The 17,996-nt window shown below is 42.9% G+C and overlaps 1 protein-coding gene across 1 annotated transcript in view; it reads left to right on the plus strand.

Moving 5' to 3' along the window:
• Positions 1-17,996, plus strand: part of RGSL1 (regulator of G protein signaling like 1) — a 483,194-nt gene that overhangs the window by 45,891 nt on the left and 419,307 nt on the right. The window contains exon 4 of the mRNA XM_069233196.1: positions 2,474-2,578. Within this exon, the coding sequence (XP_069089297.1) occupies positions 2,474-2,578 (105 nt within the window). The remainder of the gene's footprint in view (positions 1-2,473; positions 2,579-17,996) is intronic.

A 17,996-nucleotide genomic window follows, 5' to 3' on the forward strand; every position in this document is an offset into this window, starting at 1 on the left:
ACAAATTACGTGCCTTAGTAAAATTGTCTTTACTAAGGCACGTAATTACATAATCCTGGTACAAATTCAATTGTTCCTCTCACCTGCCCATTCATGTGTTCATGTTGGTTGAATAGATTCTCAAAGCTTGATTATAGCTGTACTAGAAGGGTGCAAGGTATCAGTGTACACTGCCTGATCAGCTGTAGATTAGATGGACATAGCCGCCATAAGCATAGATTCAGGTGTGCTACCTGCCAGCAAAGGAATATTTAGCCTTTCTGCTGATATTTGTGATTCTCACCCTAGAATCTACCCCAAAGGTTACTAAAAAAATGTGAAATTAAGATTTCCTTTATAAATCCTTAACCAGATGGAGTTAAAATGTGTTATTCATATACTGAGATTGTTAGTCTGATCTTTTCAGTACTTTATGTAGTTCCCACGTGAGAGTTACAAGTGTGTTGCGAATTTGGCATTCTCTGCATGCTTGCTCTGAAATAACTATGATGGAGTACACCGCTTTTCCTTCTAAACATTGTCTTTATATGTGTACAAGTGCTGTGCATCCTTCTTAAGAATGTTTTCTATATGAGCATGCAAATGCTGTGTGCCCGTTCATCTCAATACATGCATCACCACTATATGTGTGGAAGTGTTGTGCACCTGTCCTTCTGATTTCAGGCATTGTTTCTATGTGAGTAAGCGCCGTCAATCCATCTTTCATTCCACGTGTTGCCTCTACATATGTGCTAGTGCATTGAACCTGTCTTTCTCATTCCAGGCCCTGTCTCTATACATGTGCAAGTGCTTTGCACCTGGCCTTCCCATTTCATGTATTGTCTCTTTACATGTTAAAGTCTTATGCATCTGCCCTTCTCATTGTATGCATTACATCTACATGTGTGCTAGTACTGTGCACCTGCCATTCTCATTTCACACATCGCCTCTAAATGTATGCACAGGTGTTGTGCAGCTCTGCTTCTTCTTTTCGTGATTTGTCTGTGTGTGTGCAGTGCACCATTCTTATTTCACATATGTGCAAGTGCTGTCCACTTGGACTAATTTCACACATTACCTCTCTCTACCCATGTGCCGTAAACTTGTCCCCTGAATTCAGACATTGCCTTTGTATGTGTTGTGCAAGTCCTTCTCATTTCGTCCATTGCATCTAAACCTCTACAAACGTGTGAAAATGCTGTTCACCTGCCCTTCTCATTCCATGCTCTTTTTCTTTGTGTGCAAGTGTGGTGAATCAATCCTTTTTATTTATACTTTGCTTCTGATTGGGAATGAAAGCTATACAACCCCCCCCACCTTCTCATTTCCTAAGCATTCCTTCTATTGGTGTGAAAGTGCAGTGCACATGTGTGTGCGAGTATTTTGCACCAAGTCTTTCTATTTTATTTCTCCTGGATGAAAGTTGGAGTCATTGACCCCTCCTTCTTTTTTCTTACGCATTCCTTCTATCACTGTAACAGTGCTATACACATGCTCTTCGTATTTTGTGCATTGCCTCTGTGCGTATAAGTGTAATCCTCCTTTCCTTCTCATTCCATGAAGCTACGCTTTATGTATGCAAGCCTTATGCATGCACCAGTCTAATGTTATGCATTGTATTCATCTGTGCAGTGGCGGCTGCCACTCAAAGGGGGTGGTGGGGCAGGACGTGGGTGTGAAAACAAAAGAAAAAAAAAGCTTAACTTTGGGGGAGATGCGTTCGGCTCCCCTCCGTCGTCGTCCTCCTCCTGTTCCCGGGTGCACACAGGCTCCCAGCCAATCATGACGGTGCTGTCACCAGCATGACAGCAGCGTTGTGAATGGTCTGAGCGGCCTGCTTCACCGCTCAGACTGGGAGTGGGACCCTAGGCATACTCTCCACTCAGTTGTGCAATACAACCGGGTAGAAAACATGCAAAGTGTGCATCTCTGTTTGGCTAGCCCAACACGGCCAGACAAACAGACATGCACACTTTGTGGTGCACATACTCCTCATCCAGCCCTCCTTCAGCCCCCTCCCTCCAGCCCCACCCCACCCCTTCTCCCGGGAAAAATAAAATGAAAATAACGTAGTGTTATTATTACTTTACCTTTCCTTTCCCCACAATCCAGTGGGATGACACTCCTCTGCCTTAGCGGGGGAGCGGCCCCTGTACCTGTGCAAAAGTATTGCACACCTGCCTTCATTTTTCGTGCATTGCCTTTGCCTCTGTGAAAGTGCTCTATGCAAGTGTGCAAGTGGTATCATATTCAGCTGTTTTGTGTTCTGTGTATGTGTGTGTGTGTGTGTGTGTATGTGTGTAAGCTTTGAACACCTGTCTTCAGTTGGTTCATATCCTTAGTCCCCGGGCACATGTGGTATACGTGTCTTATTCGTATGATGGGTGCTACTTCTGTAAGTTTGTATTAGTGGTGCACCTCATAGGGAGCACACACTCAGCGATTTCTTTCCACTTGAGTTTTGCGAGTTCTGACAAAGCTCTTCCCTTTTCAGAGAAGAAGTTGAGATGGCAGAAAGCAGATGTGTGGCTGCTGAAGAGGTGCATTGGCAGTGTGAGGGGGATCCAGCGCTTTCGGTCGTTCATGGAAGGAACAGCAGGTGAGGTAATTCTCCGTACTGCCCCATCCTACTTCCTGCTTCTATTTCTTTTGGAATATATGAGTAGTATTTTTCATCTGTATTCATGGTATTGTGCTCCTTTTTTTCCTCTAATAACATCATATGAGATTACACCACTTGACCATCAGCCCGAACACTTAAAAGGAAGTGGTACCATGTGATTTTTATGTCATCACAGTCGGCGGAAACAGAATAAGTGATAGATCAATATAATTACAAGCATTGGCAATGCCAAAAGGTCTCACCTATGTGGCTATCCAAGAGCTATTGGCATTGCCAATTTCAATGTATTTTAGCCATGTGTTATAGAGTGGATGTATTTGGTGTAGAGTGGAATTATATGGGTTAGATTTGAATTGTTTGTTGTGGAATTGTGTGGTGTGGAATTGTGTGGTGTTGGGAGTTGTGCAATTGAATTATGAGGCATGGTGTGCAGTGGAATTATGTTGATAGTAATTACGTGATACTGAGTGTACTGGAATTATGTGGAGTGAGATTGTGTGACATGGAGTGTAATTATTTGTGATGATAGTGCATGTCATAGAATGGCATGTAGTGGAGTAGAATGATACGGTGTGGTGCTAATTTTGTGGCAGGATGTGGAATTCTGTGTTGTAGATGGTGGAATTGTGGAGTGGGATTGTGTGGTCTTGTGTGGAATTATGTGGTGTGGAATGGTGATGATTGATGTGAAATTTATGTGGTATTGAGTAGATTAGTTATATGGAGTGTGATTATGTAGTAATGTGAGCAAATCTTTAGTTGTCTTTATTGTAGCTTAGAATTGGGAGGTAAAAATCCCCTTTATTCACAGTTACCATTCAGTTTTATATTGTGTACTGATTTCAGACCTATCCACTGTTGTGAACAGGCTTTACAATTTGTTTTATTTTAAAAATGAAAATAAATAAGGACTGAAAGAGGCAGGCAGCAACTCCAGGACTGGATATTGTTGCACCACAACAGAAAAAACGCTTTGTTTCTTACTGCTGAGACATAGTTGAAGTGAATAACACCAACTAAACCCCTCATCCACAGCCCATTGTCTGTTTAGCACCTCATATTAAAAAAACTCCTGCTACAATAAAAATGTGATAGCATCATCTACCTAGTATTTTCAAGATAAACATTTGTGTAAGTAGCCTTTTTAACAAATAGGTCCCCCAGGTATTTATGATATATTACATAAATTGTCAGGTTGTTTATTAGACTCCTTTTATTATATTAGATCTACCTATGTGGAACTTAATATATTTAATATTTTCTTGCAAAGTGAATGATGAGGTGTTATTATGGGCACTAAAATATCAATTACAATCCAGAGTTTCTAATTGAAGGGATTCTATATTGTCGTCTTCCACATTATCAGTGAGTATTAGGCCACTGAAATGCAACATGCAGGATTTAAACATTTTACACAAATGAGCAGTACAAGTTACAGCTGCTTGATCGTCATAGTGGCATTAAACCACCAAATACACTTCAGAAAGTGGTGGATGAAGAGGAGCAATATACGGCTTTGCCATGCACCACAGTCAAGAATCTGGGTGGGATGCTAACCAGATACTGGAATGAGGGTGGGACGCAATAACAGAAAATATAACATGTAATGAATAGAGCATATGGGCACATACAATAAAATAAAAAGAGCCTTAGAAGAAGCGCAGACTGAGGGCAAGTGGAACATTCTCTTTGTACTCACTGGCAGTAATGTAAGCCAGCTGCTGGGTGTCAGAGCCGATTGCGGGGGCTGCTTTGCATGAAGCGCTCAGCAGTGAAAGTGGCAGTGTTTAAGTACACTCATGTTTGTTCCAGCCATGTAAACACATTTTGTGGGGAGGAGTGAGGCAGCTGTGATGCTGCAGTTTTATGTCAGCAGGCGGTCACATGAGAGAATTCTACTCTCATACAAAAAAACATAACGCTTTGCAGCAGCTTCTAAAAATCTTCCGAAGCAAAAGTTGACTCTCATTTAGCAGGAATGTGTAGGTGTATAGTAAGTGACTCATGCTTTCCTTTTGCTGTCCGCATAGTGTGATGATTCTGCATGTCAAGCTGGCTGACCAGTTTTGCAAGCCCCTAAAGGAGGGGAAGGCCACAAATCTTAAATTGTAAAAGCTTTACTTTACAGAGGTCTTTAAATGCTTCAGCCATAAAGTCCTGTTGTGATACATGTTTATAAGAGTTGACTGAAAGCCAGGCATGGCTTCTATTTCTACATGTTTGTCTCTAGCTAGCGAGAAGCATTGTGCTTGTTTGCTCAATATATTTATATTTTTTTAGATTATACTTTGAGCCTGATCCCATAATGATTTCACCTTTAAAAAAATCAGACCCACAGCTTGTGTTGTCATCTAAGCATTTGAATTTGCGGGCTCCCCAAAATGTATCTTTATCCAAATATTAGACCTTAGACAGAGTCTGGAACTACTTGCGTAATAAAAACATATTAGGAGGAAAGACACTTTCTGAGCCACTTCTTGAACCATCAAATCAAATTCTCTTCTTTGCTGCCTCCTAAATGGTTTGCACAGCCAGTATGTCACTTCTGTTCTTAGCTGAGGAGCATTGGCTAAGTACAGTTTTCTTACGTTTTGATTGTTTAACTGTCGTTTGGGGGAACTCTTTTTTTAATTGTTTCCTGCCTCAGCTGTGATGCACGTGTATCTGCCCCTGTTTTCGAAATGTCACTTTACTTTCTCTACGCGTTTACACGGAGTTCTTTTGCAGGAATTCTGCATTTGTCTAAGTGTTCATGGATGATGGGCATCCTGCGATTTTCATTTCATTTTCATTTGGTGTATGCTTTTTCGGGTTCACCGTCGGAACTTCCCTCAAGTGTTTGTTTGTGTGGTTTGTTTATGCTTTACTAGGGCAGGACTCAGATCAGGATGCTATTTACTTTTAATGTAGGTGTATGCTTTTGGGGACTCACCGCGGCGCATTAATGAAATGAAACACTTCCCTCAAATGTCTCCTAAGACCGAGCACTTTTCACTTAGCCCTGCACACGAATCACAGACACTGCGCTTCAATGTAATCTGTCCACTTCCCTGAAGTGTTTTTGCTGAACAAGTAATTCTCACTTCGCGCAGCACTCGATTCAGGGACACCAGGCTTCTTATGGATTTTTTTCAATGGATGGTATGCTCGCTGAGGTTCACCACCAGGCACTAATAACATCGAGCACTTCCCTCAAATGTTTTTTCAGACTGAGCACATCCCACTAAGCGTGGCACTTGGGTCAGGTACGCCGCGCTTTGGACGATTTACTTTAAGCTGTATGTGTATGGTTTTTGGGGTTCACTGCCGCACATTAATGAATCAAGTAGTTCCCTCGTGTGTTTGCTTACAAGGAGCACTTACCGCGGTACACCACTCGCGTCGGCAGCAATGTAATTACGCACTTGCCTCAAGAGTTTGCTTTAGTGTGGTTTGTTTATGCTTTATCAGCACACCGCACGTTTCCTTCATGCGGCGCTTCACATACATTTAGGCCCATATTTATACTTTTTGACGCTAAACTGCGCTAACGCAGTTTAGCGTCAAAAAATTTAGCGCCGTCTAACGCCATTCCGAAGCGCCATGCGGGCGCCGTATTTATGGAATGGCGTTAGCCGGCGCAAGCAGACCGGCACTGCCTGGTGTGCGTGGAAAAAAACCACGTAGACCAGGCAGCGCCGGCGTAGGGGGAAAATGGCGCTAGGGCGTCTTAAAATGGCGCAAGTCGGGTTGACGCTAAAAAATCGGCTTAACCCGATTTGCGCCATTTTTTCGACGCCCAGACGCCATTTAAATGACTCCTGTCTTAGTAAAGACAGGAGTCATGCCCCCTTGCCCAATGGCCATGCCCAGGGGACTTATGTCCCCTGGGCATGGTCATTGGGCATAGTGGCATGTAGGGGGGCACAAATAAGGCCCCCCTATGCCACCCAAAATTTTTTAAAAAATAACAAAAATTATACTTACGTGAACTTACCTGAATGTCCCTGGGGTGGGTCCCTCCATCCTTGGGTGTCCTCCTGGGGTGGGCAGGGGTGGCAGGGGGGGTCCCTGGGGGCAGGGGAGGGCACCTGTGGGCTCATTTTGAGCCCACAGGCCCCTTAACGCCTACCCTGACCCAGGCGTTAAAATGTGGCGCAAATGCGGGGTTTTTTGACCCGCCACCTCCCGGGCGTGATTTTTGCCCGGGAGTATAAATACGACGCATTCGCGTCGCCGTCATTTTTTTAGACGGGAACGCCTTCCTTGCATCTCATTAACGCAAGGAAGGCGTTCACGCTAAAAAATGACGCTCTTTGCCAATACTTTGGCGCTAGACGCGTCTAACGCCAAAGTATAAATATGGCGTTAGTTTTGCGCCGAATTTGCGTCGATAAAAACGACGCAAATTCGGCGCAAACGGAGTATAAATACGGGCCTTAATGTAATGGATGCTTTTTGGAGTTCACTGCAGTGCTTCTGTGTAAAGAAGCACTTCCCTCACATGTTTGCTGTGTTTGGTGAATGTTTCAAATACGCTGCACACGCTTCGTCGACAACTTCGTTCACCCAGTATTCTTGCAATGTATGCGTTTTGGATTTGAAATTGGGAACAAGCTCTTCACACTTATCACAGCAAACGCTTTACAGATGCTGCATTGTCTTTATTCCTTCATTGCGGACACTTTGGGGGGATGCACACATTTCTTTGATTCTATTTTTGTTTCTGGGGTTGGCTATGTTTGTTGGTACTACAGTCTACAAACACGTGGGGGCATTGTTAGGTGATGCCGCTCTATTATTTCTTAATTTAAGTCCAAGTTTGTAAGTATTACAGACTAAAAAATGGTTGGGGGATATGTTGTATGATGACAATCAATTATGTCTATTTGTAGGTCTTATGTGACGCCGCTCTTCATTGAAATCCATTATTGTGGCACATTTGCTTTGTGTCGATGTGCACATTTCTTTTAAATTCCTCGTTTTTAATTTACATTATGACAATTTGGAGATGAAAAAGCGATCAAGCACTTCTCACTTATCACTGCACCAACTTCACAGATCTAGGACTTCATTAGACTCCATAAAACTGAGCCATAGTGACTCTATTGCTCAAAACTTGATAATGATAAGCTCGGCACATGCTTCACGGACCACGCACTTTAATTTGAAAGAACACTTCTCAAATGGGGACATCTTAAAATGTGTTCTTCATTACCACGGCACCTTCTTGACAGATGACACACTTCATGGCGTAATATCTAATAATAATTTTTAGGTCACATTCGGTGCAGTTGCACACTTGCACTCATGCGCAGTATAAACTGTGAGAACCTACATTTTTTATTTCCTTGAAAGGCTTTTTCATGCTAGGTAACTGCAAATGTGCCTTTATCACTACTGAGTCTGGCATACATTCTTGTAAACCAGGGTTTGTCTCCCTTCGTGGCTTTGACTAATTAACTTTATGGCGTTGCCCATTACAAAAACACAAATGCAGTTTGTAAAGGTGATAACAGTCGTTACTGGGATGATAATGACCTGCTTCCCAAATTCAAGTAGGTCCATTGCAAAACAAAGACGGCAAGTATTCCACTTTCTCAGCCCATCTCTGAGTCCATCCTGGCGCCTGCTTCGGACAAAAGTTGTGCGTCGATGATAAGATTTCACTTTGAAAAGTTGCCGAAAGGCTACACTCACACTACAGTGCTTTACAAATAGAGGTAACAAATCTTTGCACCACATTTGGACTATTCATTCTTATGCAATTACAAACACTTTTGCTCAGTCGCAAAGGAGTGTGAAAACAATTCATTTTTAAAACATTCTCCAGGGAAAGTTCTATATCTCCACTGCAAACTAACCAACCAAAACACATGGGTCGAAGACACTGACATTTACAATGCCAATAGCTCTAACTCTCACAAATGCAATACCTATTGCATTGCAAAGTTGGCACCATCCTCATTTTGAGTGCAGTATGTATTCAAGGTGCCTCTGTAAACCTGCCCCGCTTAAACTTCGGAGAACATCATCAGCATATTGTGCTGCATTGATATATCCTTGTGATCCCCTTTGCATCAAGCGATCTAAAGCCAAAAAGCTACAGCTTACACTTGATGAAGCAGAAAATGAAGGTTTTGATTTATTAACGCATAAACGTAGTGCTGACATAATCATGTGTGACATTAACCGAATTAATGTAGATTGTACGGGGACAAAATGTGCCCTCAGAGTAGTTTGCCATCATTTATACGCGTGCTTTATGTAACGTGGTGTATTAGAATTGCACTAATCCGACATAATCATAAACATGTGCTACGATTTGCTTATTTGAAATGCCTTAGCTTAGCATTACTTTAGCAGAGGCTTTGGCCTAGTTGCCTGGTCTCACGGTTTAGATGTTCGTATTTTTCCACTGTGCTATTAAACGTGTATTTCTGCTTGAAGCTGTATTTTTCCACAGAAACTGTTCACGTGCTTATCTTAAAGTTAGTGCCAGCATGGCATATTTTCTCTTTAATTCAAGGACGACTTGCAGGTGCGGACAATGGAGGCTCTGAGAGTAAGCTAATCAAGAAACAATGTTGCAACTTGCGTACCCATCTCCAAGGATAATGTATGCTTAAGTAAAAGCTTGAGAACTGTCGTTTTTGATTGGTCAATTTGAAGCTAACCTATGAACCCTCAAATGGAGACCCTACTGGACTTGAACTGTTGTCTATAAAACCCAGGTGCACGAGAGGAAAGCTCTCTCGATCCTCGGACATCCCGCCATTTTGACTTCGTACCCATTTTGCTGCGACGCCATTTTGAGAGACTTTGATGCTTTCTCTAATCGAGAGAAAGAGACTTTAATGATTCTTGCCCTAGAGACTTTAACTTTATTTGCCCTTTGCATGAAGTAGTAATCTTATCTTGCCGCCGTGAGGCAATTGCCCCGTTCACCTTTGCCCCGTTTGTCCCGGCCCTATGTTGATCGAGAAACGATACCTGTGAGACGAAGAATTCATTGATTGCTGATTGGAATTGGTAATTATGAAAGGAAATTGTAAAATTGCATTGTGTTCCTTTTAGGTAACCAACTGTTGATTTTGGTAAGATCCCTAGCTAGGAGTTTTCTAAATTGATGTTGCTAAATTGTTTTTGCATGAAGTCCCACATGCTGATGCTAATTTGAGGTTAGACGAGGATTCCATATGTCGCACGATGCAATTTGAGATCTTGTTATGCTGACTAAATGTACGCAATTAGCCCATTACAGATTATCGTATTAGTGCTTTGTATTGCTATTATCGAATGCCTTGTGATTCAAATGCTACATAGATTACACTTGTTCCGACGATATGGACAGCTATTAATGTTCATTTACGTTTATCATTTGGTGTTGAGACACATCTATATCGTGCTAGCTTTGTTAATATAGGGAAATAAATTCACTAACTTTGCAATAAACTGGTGTGGTTATTCCTGGCTGAAAGGTCAGGGTTCGCCGAAATGTATTCTGGATTAATTGTTAAGTGTTATGTTGTTCAAGGTGTTGCTTATGTTCGTTATTGATTATCGATATAAGGTGATTGATCGATTAAGAGTACAGAGAGTTCCCACTAAGTCAAAAGATTCATCGACCTAAAGAGCATCCGAACGCAGGTAAATTGTTACCACGTTTCGCTCTATCACACTCAAACATCAACTCTTTAGGCATATGGAAGCTATTCTAGCTATGTACAGGGCCAGCACTTGCAGAATGCTTTCTATTCACGACTCTTACATAACTCCTGACTCTTGTTCAAACTGAATGACCACGAAAATCTTGTAATGTCCCATGGCACCCTTTGTGCAAGGAAAAAAAGTATAGAAATTGTAGAAGTTGCTTTGAGGGCATATTCAACTACTAGGACATACATGGATGGCTATGTGGACCGCAACACAGTTAAAAGTAGGTTGTGACAGCAAGAACTTGAGGTTTTTTCTTGGTTTTATGCCTGCAGAAGTTGGGGCGAAACTCCCATAAACTAAGCCATTCTCTGGAATCACAAGAAATTGACGTAAAAATGAACTTTAGTCAAAAGATCCAAATCAAAGAAAGCTCACAAAGTAACACGTCAGGTCATCACATGCACACCCAAGAGGCGGTAGGTTTAAGTAAAGCGAATAGGCAACTTATCCCAAGAGGAATTTCTAAGCAGCTCCACATACTGATTCTGTTTGGAATCTCACGCGGTCAGTTATCAGAAAGTTCTCTTGAGGGGTGACAAAACTAAACGTGACACCTTCACTCATGTGAACACACAAGAAAAAAAGAAAAATAAGGCATTCTAAACAAGAAAAAAAAGCTAATGAGGGAGCAGCAGGCAGCGGGAGAGAGAAGGGAGTAGGAATAGTACCTCAATCACCTTTGGAGCAGTGGACGGGCACTAATTACATTAAATCAATCAGTGCTTGGCGCCTGCTCCACAGACAGGACAGGAAATGATGCCAGGCCTGAAGTGGACGAATTACGAGGCTGTAAAGAAGAGTGTGATGCAAGCCAACAAATGGTGAGCGACAGGCGGGCTTCAAGTCCTTTTCTAACTTCAACAACATTTTGCAAGTGATACGCATGTGCTAGCCCTTTCTATCGCAGGCTCTACCCAAAAAGCTAGTGAACCAGATATTCTATTTTTATGCATTTTGTTTCTGCCCATGTATTACCTAGGGAACTGCAGTGGTCAGGAGATGGTTGTAAGCAAAAAAAAAAGTTCGGAGAAAGACACTAGACTACCCGGTAGCAGATTTCAATCAGTCATGCATGTACTGTTATGCAGCTATCTCCTGATAGTGTATGAAACAATTTGTGACTGATGCCAGCAGCTTAGGGGGCGATTAAGAATTTGGTGGAGAGGGGACTCCATCACCGATATGATAGAGCACCCTCTCTGCCAATCTAAAGGTCTGGAACATCTGATTTACAGACCCTTATGTATGTTAGAGAGGGAGACTACCCTATCACTGATATACTTGTCCAATGTCTCAACTGAGTAAGGGCCGTCATAGTTTCTGCCATTCAACTGCCCACCCAATTTAGATTAGGTGGTCAAATGGCAAGTTTTCATTCTCCAGCTCAGCAAGGAAAACCTGGCACAAGGGCAATGAAAATTACAAAATGACTCCCACCACCATGGAAGGCAAATCCCCTGGTATGGGGGACATTACGTCCTCTACTTTCAAAAACAAAATCCTGTTTTGGGATTTTGTTTTTGAAAATACAAAAACATTTTAAAAGTTGGATGGACAGTACTGTCATGTTCACGAAGCATACATTGATAGCAACTGCCATGATGGTGGTTTTTGCAAATTTTAAGAGATGTCTGCTGGACTTGCGGACAGACCTTAACTTCAGTATGACTGGAGTAAAGGACTCTGGCATACTGACATCTTAACATCCATCCACTAAACTCTAAATCTGGCCCTTAGAATTTAGCGGTATGGAGCAGAGTCAGTATTTGGACATAATGAAGACTTGGCTGTAGAAACTAACAAATGCACAGGAGGTGCATAGACGCAGTGAGGACAAGATGATAAAACATTTTTGACTGGCACTATTTCATGTCTCTGGTGCTAAGGCTGAGTTTGGTGAAAAAACACCTTTTTCACAGTGTATTATTAAAGCAGATTTTTGGAGCTGGTAATATGTGTCAAGGACGTTTGTGCATATTTTGTGTGTGGAATTTTGCTGTGGTCTTTATGGGGCATATTTATACTTTGTTTGCGCCGAATGTGCATCACAACTTTTGACGCACATTCAGTGCAAACCTTGCCCCATATTTATACTTGACGCCCGACCCGCGGACGTCAAAATTCTTCCGTGTGCGTCATTTTCTGGATGTGGGAAACCGCCTTGCACTAATTACATGCAAGGTAGGCGTTCCCGCCCCAAAAATAACTTTAAGGCCTGTGCGCCTTATTTATACTCCCGCGTCATTTTGACGGACAGGAGGGGGCGGGCCTTAAAAAAACGGCATACAGCCTGATGTGCGCTATCTTTTAACGCCTGAGTGAGGGCAGGCGTTAAGGGACCTGTGGGCTCACTTCCATGGTCTCTGACCATGGAAGCGGTCCACAGGTACCCTTCCCTGCCCCCAGGGCCTCCCCCTGCCACCCTCGCTCACCCCTGAAGGACACCCATGGATAGGGGGGCCCACCCCAGGTAGATACAGGTAAGTTGGGGTAAGTATTATTTAAAAAAAAACAATTAAAGTGGCATAGAGGGGCCTAATTCGCCCCCCCCCTATATGCCACTGTGTCCAATGACCATGCCCAGTGGACAGAAGTCCCCTGGGCATGGCCATTGGGCAAGGGGGCATGACTCCTGTCTTTGCTAAAACAGGAGTCCTTTCAATGGGGGCTTTTGCGTAAAAAAATGTTGTGAGCCCGGTTTGAGCCATGATTTTTTACTCAAACCTGACTTGCACCATTTTTTGACGCACAACCCCCATTTTCCCCTACGCTGGTGCTGCCTGGTTTGAGTCATTTTTTTTTACTCTGACCAGCCCGCAGCACTGGCTAATGTCAATCCTTAAATAAGGCACCCGCCTGGTGCATAGGAATGGCGTTAGCTGGTGTTAACATTTTTGACGCAAACCAGCGCCGGCGCTGGTTTGCGTCAAAAAGTATAAATATGGGCCTATGTGTTTTGGCGCTGTTGTACTTTAGTGCTGCATTTTTGCCATGTTTTGTTGTACTGAGCTTGTTGTATTGTACCCTGTTATATTTTAATTGTGTTGCTTTGTGTATGTTAAGGTTTTATTTTCTGTTTTTGTACTTTAGAGATGTCAACACATGTTTCTACATTGCCTGCCAAAGGAAACACCTTCCTTTAACATTCTTGTGACAAAGAACCTTTCATCATTGTAAGGTGGTAAAATAGTGTTACTCAAGCTCTTCAGGTACTTGAGACATGAGGGAGCCAAAAACTGTGGCAGAGGCCATACCCTAAATTAGCAGTTCTAGTGCTCACTTTGGGCCTGATTTAGAGTTTAGCGGAGGGAGTTACTCCTTCACAAACATGATGGGTATCCCGTCTGCCATATTCCAATTCTATTAATTCCTATGGAAATCGTAATTAGGTGGATGGGATTTTGATAACGTTTGTGATGGAGTAACCCCCTCTGCCAAACCATAAATCAAGCCCTTTATGTGGTAGAGCTCCAAAACTCCTACTGAATGAGCAGAGGCAATAGAAGTCTTTGCCCTACCTAATTTAGATGGATACCAGTCCATGAATCACACTGCTATGAATGAAGCAACAAGGTTGAACAGATTAAAAAATGAGACAGAAAAGTGACAGTGGTGAAAATAAACAAAGACTATAAGACGAAATGTGGAGCTCGAGTACAGACATCATGAGCAGTTGTTAATTTGTGCTTGTGCTCAGAGCAAGAGTGAGAAAGTAGGGCCACGTGGAATTTCACTTAGGACGGTGTAATCTCACACATTTTCAGTAATTTCATGTTACAGCTGCTACGTAAAATGCCTGTAACTATGCCCCGCTCGCGTCAAAAAGTTAGACTGAGCACACATGGGCAATAAAAATGCCCAGAATGTGAGGGATCACTGTTTGTAGCACTTGTGTTTTATTTACTATTTTTTGGCATGAATCCCTGAACTACGCATTTTGCGCTACAAATATAGTGGGAAATGCTGGTTTTACATTTCCCGTAATTTCACAATTTATTTTTGAAAACGTATGTAATTGAAAAATACATAACTTCATACACGCCTACAGAAAGGGAGGAAGAAGAAGGAAAAGTAAGGTGGGAAGACGATGAGAAAGAGAGCGTTGACAAAAGAAAACGCAAATGAGTAAAATAGTCAAGACCTGTCGCCTGTTTGTAAAAAGAGGCATGAGGCAGATTCAAGGCTAAGATGCTTCAGTTTTCAAGAAACCTAGGGCCTGATTTAAGGACCCAGTGCAGCGCCACTTTCCTTGCACCCCCTAGCGCCCCACTAATGCCACCATGTGTGTGTCATATTTAACATACAGCGCACCATGGCGGTAGTTAGGGAAAGTAGCATCAACATTTTTTACGCTAGTTCGAAACTTTGCAGGACTAGCGTAAAAACTTTTGATGCTAATCCTGCAAATCCCATTGAGGCCAATTGAAAACAATGGTGTGCTTCCTTTTATTGCCTGCTCTGAGCAGGTGCTAAAAGTGCCAAAAAAATGACGCAAAGAAATCTCTTAGATTTCTTTGTGCCATTTTTTCAGCCTCCCTAAAAGGGGAACGCCCCCCTTGAATACATAATGCCTTGTGCAGGCATAATGTAACGCAAAGAGTTAGAAAGTGGGGCAATGCATGCATTGCGCCACTTTATAAACCTTGCACTGTGATTTTGTCCTTGTTAGGCCATATTAGCGTAAAAAGAAAGGGGCTAATGTGGCTCAAGAAGGCGCTAGGGGCTCTTAAATCAACCCTCTAGCGTTCTGCATGCAGATTGTGGGCCCCTAGTAAAAAAGTGTGGGCTTCTGCCGTTATTATATTTTTCCAAATTATTATTTGAATAATGAAATAAATAAATAATTTATTACTAATCAAGCACTGATCGTGAGTAGGAATACAGAGCCTAACTGCAGTTTTGCTGAAGAAAGCTTAAGCCAGATGAGGCAGCAAACGCAGGCTCTATCCAACAGTCACCAGGACATTAAGTACCCTGCTGGCAATCGAGGGAAATCTAAAACAGGAGAAAGATGTAGCCAGCAGTCACAAGGGAATCCAGTGCCCTCCCGGCACAGTCAATCTCTGAAGCAGGCACAGCAGACAGAAGTTCCCTAGAAAATAATTGCAGGCTTAGAAGAAACAAAGTCACTGAGACGGTGCACGCACAAGAAACAAGATTTCACTGCCTGAACCTTGAATGTCTGCAAGATGCAGGCCATCAGAAAAATCTCAAACACAAACTAGTGTAAAGATAATCAGGGAAGAAAGGCCAATACTTATGGGAAATTGGCAGCGTTGCTCTCCATTATTTTCACAAAGCAGGGATACGCCATATTTAATTAAATAAGGCGCACCCATGTGTTGTCCTCTGCCCTGGCACTAAATTTAGCAGCCAGTGCTAACGCAGGCATCCTTGCACCATTGTGCAAGGATGTCTGTGTTGAGGGATTTGATTGTTTATGTGCGGGAAGGTGTCCCTTCCTGCACATAAACAATCACTAATGGCACTTTGGCACTTCAGTGTGTGCTGCAGAAAGTAGCACACACATAAGTGCCAAAGCTTCATTTTCAAATGATTGTTTATGTGTTGGAAGGGACACCTTTCCTCACATAAACAGTAATTGCTTTTTCTAGCACGGGTAGAAAAAGCAAAAAAGGAGGAGGATAAGGAGGATCCTTTGTTGGACTTGGCCCTTTTTGCAGGGTCATCCTCAATCTTTTTGCCTCCTTCCTCCTATTTTTTCTGACCTGTTTTTGTTGGCTTCAGGACTCTGGGCACTTTACCCCTGCTAAACGGTTCTAAAGTGCATATGCTCCCTGTGTAAATTGTATTGTTGATTGGCTTTCCATGATTGGCATAGTTGATGTAATAGTACGTTCGTAGTAAAGTGCATTAGAGTTGCCTATGGCCTGTAAATCAAATGCTACTAGTGGGCCTGCAGCACCGGTTGTGCCACCCACATTACTAGTCCTGTAAACATGGCTCAGATCTGCCACTGCAGTGTCTGTGTGTGCAGTTGTAAACCGCCAATTCACTTGCCAGGCCTAAACCTTCCCTTTTTATACATGTAAGGCACCCCTCAGGTAGGCTCTCAGGTAGCCCCATGGGCACGGTGCAGTGTATGTTAAAGGTGGGACATGTACTTATGTGGAATACTGCCAAATTCGGTTTTCAATGTTGCAAGGCCTATCTCTCTCATAGGTTAACATGGGGCTACCTTTAAATATCCTTAAAGCACAGATTCCCTTTGGGAGCAGATAGACATGTGGAGTGTGGGGTCTCTGAACTCACATTTTAAAAATACATATTTTAGTGAAGTTGTTTTTTAAGATTGTGTGTTTGAAAATGCCACTTTTAGAAAGTAGGCATTTTCTTGCTTAAACCATTCTGTGACTCTGCTTGTTGTGGATTCCCTGTCTGGGTCAGTTTGACAGTTGGGCTGTTTGCACCTCTCCTCTAGACAGTGACACAAATGGAGCTGGGGTGTAGCCTGCATATCCTGATGGGAGAACCTCCCCTTTGCTTGTGACTGTGCTTTGCTGGATTGGCCTGCAGTAACTGCTTCTGCCTGAGAGAGGACAAAGACTGACTTTTGTGTGACTTCCCACTGGTGAAGAATCTCCAAGGGCTTGAACTGAGCTTGCCTCCTGTTGTTGAAGTCTCAGGTACAACAAAGACTTCTCTCTGGCAGCGTTTGGGCTTTCTGCTGAGAGTCCTGCCAAGTGGTGCCCTAACCTGTCTCTGGGCCCTTGAAAGGTGCAGCTGGTGGAAAAGGACAAAAATTCATGCAAAGACCACAGTGCAGGGAAACTTTCAATGCACCACCCGCCTTGCAGCTAATAAATGACACGCCGCTGGCCTTGCGGCTAAAATCAATGAGGCTGGAGAAATGACACGCAACACCTGCAGCAGCTGCTGTTAATGACGCAAGCCCACATGCAGCGCGGTTTCTTGACACTGTGCGACCAGATTTCAACGCAACATCGCTGGGCACGGAAAATCAAAGCATAGCCTGCCCGGACCCAGAGTGCCCGCCCGGGATCGACGCATCGCTCTCTTGCAGGAGATAAGAAACCATGCACACCAACCCAACCGGAGGAGGAATGACGCACGGTCTTGTTTGTGAGTGAGAAAGCCCTGGCGGATTACGACCGCCGGGACCGCCATGGTCAAAATGTGGTAGGTACTACCGCCACATTTCACCGACCGCCATGGTTGAAATGAGGCCCTAAGTGTTGTATAAATAAATAACCACTCTTCCTGAGTATCATGGACAAAATGCTTAAGTTTCTGCATCACCACTTTTCATTCATTAGATGTTGCCATATGAAGTGCTACATGGCCGGTGCACAATGAAATATTTATAGGCTGCAGTTTGGATGTTAGCTCTGAGTACTGCATGTTTTTCGACAACCAACTACCTCTATCTATCCCTGCAAACAAAAGGCTCTGACTTACATAACAGTATATTACTTTTGTAAACCGGCCATAGGGAGAAAACTTTACAAATAAAAATGCCACCTTATTCTGCTTTGTTCTACTCATTTTCATTATTTTTTCATCAATTAGCTTCTTTGAGAAAACCATGAGTGATGTACCCAAGTGCCTGCTCCCTGAATTTCGATTTTTGTCTACTTTTCAGAAATGTGTAGCTTTCTGAGTTCACCAATGAGTTTCAAACCTGTTTCCACCACATACTGTAAGTAGATAAACA

Source organism: Pleurodeles waltl, chromosome 4_2, assembly GCF_031143425.1.
Source record: "Pleurodeles waltl isolate 20211129_DDA chromosome 4_2, aPleWal1.hap1.20221129, whole genome shotgun sequence".
In the NCBI taxonomy this organism is placed as follows: Eukaryota; Metazoa; Chordata; class Amphibia; order Caudata; family Salamandridae; genus Pleurodeles; species Pleurodeles waltl.